Source organism: Octopus sinensis, linkage group LG2 (genome assembly GCF_006345805.1).
Source record: "Octopus sinensis linkage group LG2, ASM634580v1, whole genome shotgun sequence".
NCBI lineage: Eukaryota > Metazoa > Mollusca > Cephalopoda > Octopoda > Octopodidae > Octopus > Octopus sinensis.
The window spans coordinates 157026535-157035173 of record NC_042998.1 but is presented as its reverse complement, the minus strand read 5'-3'; the positions used below and the strand labels follow the sequence as shown (position 1 = coordinate 157035173).

At 34.9% G+C, this 8639-nt stretch overlaps 1 protein-coding gene across 1 annotated transcript in view; it reads left to right on the top strand.

Moving 5' to 3' along the window:
* The first annotated feature begins 1832 nt into the window (after positions 1-1832).
* LOC115231161 (lon protease homolog, mitochondrial) overlaps positions 1833-8639 on the top strand; it is a 131066-nt gene continuing 124259 nt past the window's right edge. The window contains exon 1 of the mRNA XM_036500756.1: positions 1833-2578. Within this exon, the coding sequence (XP_036356649.1) occupies positions 1976-2578 (603 nt within the window). The 5' untranslated portion in view covers positions 1833-1975. The remainder of the gene's footprint in view (positions 2579-8639) is intronic.

The window sequence follows — 8639 nt, the reverse complement described above, 5'->3', positions numbered from 1 at the left end:
ACTGAAGTATGACAGGTGATGCTTGATAGACCACTTTTACAAAGTTCTGCAGCCAATATTTTGTCATTTTCAATTGCCCTAATTAGGGATAAAAATGATGTGTTAACTGTATCTGTGGAAGCGTGTCGTTTAATCGTACCTTTGCCCCTTACTAAAAATTACCACATCACAACAGTATAGTGTAAGAAAAATATGAAAGTAATGTTCTCTGCTTTTTTGTAATAAATCCAAGTTATGTGACCCAATCATAGTTATATGTTATCTTTATTTTTGGTATTTATTTATGGGCTTGAAACAAGGACAAAAATATTAACTAACCTCCATTGAGACCAGTATCAAAAACATCAGGTAGGTGGAAAGTTACCATTTTTTTACATCATGTAACATGCCGCCACATTTTTAGCAAAATTCTATAAAACTATTTTGATGTAATTGTTAAATATAAACGCACTAACAATGACATTTGTATCTTTAAACTTTAAAGATGTAGTGGCATGTTACATTTAAAAAATATGGTGGCAAGTCAGGATGAAATTTTCGCTATTTCTAGTATATCTGTGTTTTCAGTCAATTCCTTTTGACTCAGACGTGAGCGCGCGTGCACATACACAAGAAGATGGCAAGACAGTTTAAAGCTGGATGTCTGATTTCCCTATACTGTCTTTCCCCATTTTGTCATAGCCACTGCGTTAAAACGAGGGGACCTCTACATGGTCACTAAATTTGCGAGAATTAACAGCCAAATATTCCTCAAATTACACCCTACCGACCTACAAAATAAAAAAAGAAAAGAAAGAGTACAGAGGGGATTATAAAAAGATTCGAACACCGTTAATCATAGGTCTCTATTAGTTGTTCTGTCAGAAGTAGCATATATATGTAACTCACTGCATAAACAACACAAAAGTCAACCTAACTTTTACAAGTAAGACTAAATGATAGGCGATTGTCAAGTTCAGGAATTCTCTTTGACTTTGGCACACACCAGCTCGCTACTTCTATATTTGGCAGCCAACAAAGACTTTTTTTTAATGTGTTGTTGGATTAATTTCATTACTCTATTTTCCCAAGATTTAAATGATAAAATGTAAACATTCAAGGAAGGATGTGACTGTACCTTCAGATCGTATACAATTCTGTGGCATTGTTTAAGATAAATTATGAATTTGATCGATTCTATTGTTTACTCGGCGGAATTATGATGTAAACACATGCTGAAACCCCTCATAATTTTTTTTTATTTTTACGAATTTTTTTTTCAAAATTGTTTCGATTCTGTCTTCTGCATAATGGAATTTATACGATTATGCCAAAAAAAATTAATTCTTTAAATTTTTATTTTTAATCACAGTCCGAACTTTTGGTTAAATCCTAATAGACCATTAAATGTGTTTATGGGGAGAAAGATATTGAAAAACATCAACACGTCAGAGTGATAAACAAACGAGGACGGTATGAGGTAGTCGTGAGCTGTACTATAAAAAAGACATCTAAATACCCCTTAAATCACACTTTTAAAATTTTTTTTTTCTGCTTAGTCATATGATTTCCGTGTGTAGAACACAAATTCGCAAAACTTTTCTGAAAATTATGAGAGTTTAATTCCGCCCTACACAAATTTCCCAAAACGTTCTGAAAATTCCCTAAAATAAGAAAAAAAAAGTTATGAGGGGATTACATATGTAAGCCGTGCATAAAGCAGAATTCCGCCTGATAATAATACTTCCAATTCGAACAGCTGACTGGCAGAATTAACGAGAAGTAGGTAAGATCAGACAACTGCTGTTGCTACTCTTCATACAAAGGTGAAGTAAACTTTCAGACTTATCTTTCCCTTTCATCATTAGGTATCAGTCGGCGAACGGTGGCGGTTTGTTGGCCTTCAACATTCCTGCTACATGTGCTGAAGTTTATTGAATATTTACTTCCGTAGAACATCAACAATAATAATAATATCGTCAATAAAACATCAGAAATGCAGCGCCAGTTACCGTCACTATTGAGTATACAGCATTACATTCACTCTTTACAAAATATACAGTGGCACGCAAATGTCCGTAGAATTTCCAGGAGCAACAAGAACTTGGTAGAATGGGGGCAGACTACACAGTTTCGTCATAATTTCAACAATGTCTCAAATCTGCGTTGTAAAGGTCGGCAAAGATTTCAACAGACTCGCTGCGCTTCAAACCCTTTCGTTCCAGTTCACTGCAACCATATCAGACGATCACCTATTAATGGCGGGTTACTTTGGAATGTAGATATTTCGAGCCCTGTATCTTACGTAATGAATGCACTTGGCTCCAAAACACCTCATTCTAGAAGTTTGTATTTTCATGAAAGTAGACGTTTGTTCTCGTCGTCATCGTCGTCGTCTGGAGATGATAGCAGTGAGAATGCCCCTAAAGAAAATAGTAACGTCGTCCCCGAAGGTGATGAGGGCAGCTTTTCTAACTTGGGTCCTGGCGGATTTGGCATGGCCCTGACAACTCTTTCTGTACCTGATGTCTTTCCTAAAGTGCCTATAATTCCTGTATCACGAAATCCGGTGTTCCCAAGATTCGTGAAGATGATTGAGGTAAGTTATTTTCCAACTAAATAAGATAATCCTGACAGCCGGCAAAGCTTGTTCGACCTTGGAATTCAGTTCTACGAGATAAACTTAATATTTTGCTTTTATATACGTCTTTTTAAAAGAAATTTTATTTTGTTTTCTATTTTGTGCTTACCTGTAATATCAGATGCACGAGGAGTTGTTTTTTACACAGAATTGCATCAGATACCAAGCTCGAAATTCTGTTCACCCTTCAGAATTCAAAGAAAATATACCCAATTATTACTACCCATTATAAGAATATGAATCTCATTAAAGTATTGATCAATTCATAATAAATCTTAAGAAATATTCTTCGTTTGCATATCACTTTTTTTTTTCTTTCTTAGAATAATGCCTAACTTAATATTTTCGCCCATGCCCTTCATAACGCTTACGCCAGGATCGTTAAAGAACCAGTTGGCTCTTATGACAGAAGTATACACGTCCGATCAATTTTTTTTTCTTTTTTTCCTTCCTCAAAGAACTGCAACATGTTAAAAGAACATGTCAAAATTGATATTTCTGAGCAGTTAGGGGCAACGCATTGAAAACAGACTACATCTTTAGTTAACTTGTTGATAAAAACTTAAGGATAAAAATACGCTATCCGACGTGTATATTACTTGTATGAGAGCCAACTCGTTCTTAATCTATCGACCCTGGCCTAAGCGTTATGAAGGGCATAGGCCAATGCATCTATCTGTCTATATATATATACATACATATATACATATATATATATATACATACATATAGACATATACATATATATATATACATACATATAAACATATACAAGGCAGTAAAAGCAACAGTGCAGAGGAAGCTACGGATGATGCAGGAAAATTAGTGGAGTGATAGATACGATGAAATCCAAGAAGCTTCAAATGCTAACAATTCCAAAATTTTTTACTCTCTCTTGAAAAAAGTTTAAGGACCAGTTTCATCAAAAGTCGTGCCACTTCAGAGCAAGGATGGCACAGAATTATTAACAAATCCTAAAGATATTCTTGGGAGATGGAAAGAACATTTTGATGAGTTTCTCAATAGACCCACTGAAGTTGATCTCTCTTTTCTTGATAATATACCTGAGAGATTAATAAAACATCTTATAGCAGAAGTTCCAAACCTGGCTGAAATAAAAGCAGCAATCAGGAAATTGAACAATGGAAAGGCCCCTGGTATGGATGGACTAGTTGCAGAGATATATAAATATGGTGGTGATCATCTTTGTGCAATGTTGACTTTTGTGATTCAGAGGGTTTGGCAAAGTAAAGAGGTTCCTCTGGATTGGTGTGATGCGACTATGGACATACTATATAACTCTAAAGGTGGAAAGGATGTCTGTGATAATTATCGCGGCATCTGTCTGTTAGCTGTTGCTGGAAAGGTCCTCTGTAGAGTAATGCTGGATAGATTGCTTCTGCACATTGCTCATGAAGTTCTACTAGAATTGCAATGTGGGTTTAGGGATAGTAGGAATACTATGGATATGATATTTTTGGTTAGACAGTTGCAAGAGAAGTGCATCGAACAGGATATGGACTTATACCAAGTTTTCATTGACCTAACAAAAGCATTTGATTCTATCAATAGAATTTCACTTTGGGAGATCCTAAAAAAGCTAAGATGCCCTGAAAAATTTGTGAGAATGTTTAGACAATTTCATGACAAGATGGAAGTGAGAGTTAATGTTAGAAGTACCTTATCAGATCCAATTTCTGTAGAAAATGGTGTAAAGAATGGTGATATTCCTGCTTCTACACTGTTTGCTATATATTTCACAATAGTCTTTCAAACAGCTTTTAAAGATTGCCCTGAAGGGGTCTATATAAGATATAGGACAATGGGAAAACTGTTCAATCTCAAAAGACTATGTGCCAAAACAAAAGTTCTGCATTCTCACCTTGTTGCGTTTCTGCATGCAGATGATTGTGACCTGTTGACACATTCTCAGAAAGATATATAGCACATGGTGAATGCAATTTCTGCAGCATGTGCAGCATTGAGTCTAATAATCAATCTAAAAAAAACTGTTATAATGTACAAGCCCACTCCCTCCAAGATGTATGTGGAACCTTTTATAACTGTGAATGTCAAAGGTTGGAGACTGTACCAAGATTTATTTATTTAGGAAGTACCTTGAGCACTACTGGTCTTGATGAAATTTCATGCAGAATCAGCAGGGCTAGTAGTGCTTTTGATAGGCTTGATAGGCGTCTGTGGAAGCAACATAATATATCTTCACAAATTAAAGTTATGGTATATAACATATGCATCCTCCCATCATTGCTATATGGAAGTGAGGCATGGGTTGTTTACTGTAGGCAGGTAAGGCAATTGGAATGATTTCATCAATACTGTCTGAGAAAAATTTGGGGGATAAACTGGAAAATGGCCGTTAATAATGTGGAGGTGCTTGAGAGAAGTGGCAGTAGAAGTATAGAGTCAATGATTTTGCAAAGATGTTTGAGGTGGGAGGGAACATTTAGGAAGGATGTGTGATGAGTGACTGCCCAAGCAGCTATTGTATGGTGAGCTGGAAGTGGCAGGAGACCAGCACATAAGCCTAAACTAAGGTTTAAGGATTGCCTTAAAAATGCTCTAATACAAACAGGAATTGCAGCTGGTAATTGGGAGAGGGAGGCACAAGACTGTGATGGATGATGGAAGATAGTGCATGATGGTTGTTCAAAGTTTGAGAGGGGGAGAGTGAAGTATGAGAATTAGAAGGGGGGCTTGTGAAGAGTGAGAGAGTGTTGGTTTTTTTATGTGTGTGGTTTGTGGGCGGAGATGTTTGAGTCATGCAGGCCTGGTGAGCCATAAAAATTCTCATAGAAATCGACCCATGATAAACAATGATGTGACTATTAAAATACATAACGTGTGTAAAATGTGGAAGGGTATGCCTCTCAGTTGGAGGTCTAAAAGACATGTTAAGTGAGTGCATATAATGGCACCTGTTTCTCCTGCCAGCCAGCACAATTGTCTAGTATGTAATAAAGTGTGTAAAAGCTTCACCAGGCTTAAAAGTCATATAAGGGCATCACATGGCAATACTCATGAATCATTTCAGTAAATCTTCTTGACAGTGGCTTTTCTCGTGTAACGAGGATGAAGCTGCCATGTATACATACATATATATATATCATCATCATCGTTTAACGTCCGCTTTCCATGCTAGCATGGGTTGGACGGTTCAACTGGGGTCTGGGAAGGTAGAAGGCTGCACCAGGCCCAGTCTGATCTGGCAGTGTTTCTACAGCTAGATGCCCTTCCTAACGCCAACCACTCCGTGAGTGTAGTGGATGCTTTTTATGTGCCACCAGCACAGGTACCAGACGAGGCTGGCAACGGCCACGATCAGATGGTGCTTATATATATATATATATATGTATATATATATATGCATGTTTGTATATATATATGCATGTATTTCTATATGTATGTATATATATATATGCATGTTTGTATATATATATATGCATGTATGTATATATATATATATATATAAATATATGTATATATATATGTATGTATATATACATGTGTATGTATGTACATATATACATGTATGTATATACATACATAAATATATATATATATATACTATATATGTGGAAAATCGGTGTGTGTTTGTTTGTGGCATTGTTAGCTAACTCCTCCTACATTGTTTTATTGATTTTGATGAAGCTTGACACATTAGTAGAACTCATGTCTGGTAACCTCGTGATATACTTAGATTGTTAAAAAGATCGATAATACGGCCCTAGGAAGGGACCTTTATATCTACCTCATATAACTAATTTTTTTAAAAACCCAAGGGAAATAACCCATAGCACCTGTACAATATTTTTTTTAAACACTCAAGGTAAATAACCCATTTCATTGCTTATGTTCAATTATTTTGAATAATGATTTTGTGTGTGTCCTATTTCTTAGGTGGATTTCCACCTCAGCATCCAAAACTAGGAGTTTTATCATGGCTACCGAATAATTGCCACATATTAAATTTACAGATATATATACATATATACATACATATGTGTGTGTGTGTATATATATATATATATATATATATATATATATATATATACATATGTGTATGTATACATATATGATGATGATGATGATATATGTATGTGTATGTATATATATATACATAAAACTTACTTGGAATGGCTGCGTGGCAATGGCTGCGTGGCATTCCATCATATAATAACAAAATAATAAATAAAACATATGCATATATACATACATATATGTACGTACCTACATGTATATGTATATATACATTCATATATGGGTACAGGACACCAAAAAAACATCGAACACAATGAGAAATGAAAACATAAAAACAAAACCAAGGAAACGGACATTTTTTTAAACAACAAAAAAAGCAGAGTAAAAGATATACAACACAAGGAAAATTCCCCTTAAAATTCCGTGCAGCACGGAATTTTGTCAGTAAACAGGTCACGGTCTCAAAGCGCCGAAAATATTTTGACAAATTAAATTCAAATGTTGAAGTAAATCTAACGATCTTGTGTGTTTCTTAAATGGCTTATAAACACCTTCCACTCTACAATTGTTATATATATATACATATTTATATATACATATATATATATATATACATATATATATATATATATATATATATATGTATATATACATGTGTATGTATGTACATATATACATGTATGTATATACATACATAAATATATGTATATATACACATATATATTTATATATATACATACATATACACACACACACACACACATATATATATATATACATACATACAAGATAAGAAAATGGAGAAATATTGGATATATGTTATCCCATGAAGGGTTGCATTTACAACCCCTATCTCAATTTGTATATATATATATATATATGTTATCATCAACATCATCGTTTAAGGTCTGTTTTCCATGCTAGAATGGGTTGGACAGTTCGACCAGGGTCTGGGAAGCGAGGAGGCTGCACTAGGCTCCAGGCTGATCTGGTAGTGTTTCTACAGCTGGATGCCCTTCCTAACGCCAGCCACTCTGTGAGTGTAGTGGGTTCTTTTTATGTGCCACCGGTATAGGGGCTAGAGGAGGCTGGCAACAGCCACGATAGGTTGATGCTTTTTACGTACCACTGGCATTGAAGCCAGTCATGGTGGCGGTGGCATCGGCCATATATGTATATATTTATGTATGCATATATGTATAAATGTCTGCATATATGTGTGTATATATATATATAGATAGATAGGTTTATATAGTTAAATATATACACATGGAAGTTAATTTGTAGGCAAAATTTACAAAGACTGTTTGAGCATATAAAGCTCTAGAAGAAAATAGCTTGGGTGAAAAATCTCAAGACACTTTAGGATAACCTTATGTAATTATTGACCACTCATTGGACTGGTTGAAATCCCATTGGTTCGTAATAAAGGCTTATCAGCTGTATGTGCCCCATAGCATTCATACAGAGTACAAAAAATTTAAAATTAGTAAAGTAATGTTGTAGGGAGAACATACAATACTGTAAAGACAAAGATATTTACACACAACAAAAGTGAAATACACTGAAGTTAATTTTTAGGTAGATGTAGGAAAACTGAATTTAAACACTAGGTGAACAAAAGTTAAAAAAACAACTAAATAATATTTCAGGAAGGACATACAAAAACTGTAAGAACAGAGATTTTTATGCATGACTAATTGAAATATATGGCTGTCAATTTGTAGACAGAAGTTTGTGTGAGAGTTAAAGAGAGATCAAGAGAGAGAATGAAGGAAACAGACACAGACTAAAAGAGAGGAAATATTACAGATGGTGAGAGAGAGTATGTGTTAGCAAGAGAAACAGAGAATGAGAAAAAGAGAGAGAATCAGTTGAAAACCTTAGAAGTATAAGAGAGAGAATTGGTTGAAAACTGCAGAAGCTTTTTAGAGAAAAACCTGTGTGAAACACCTTTTTTCCTGGTTTCTTGCTTTACAAGGGAACTCTTGGAAAAATGTTCTAGTGCTTGAGCATCCTT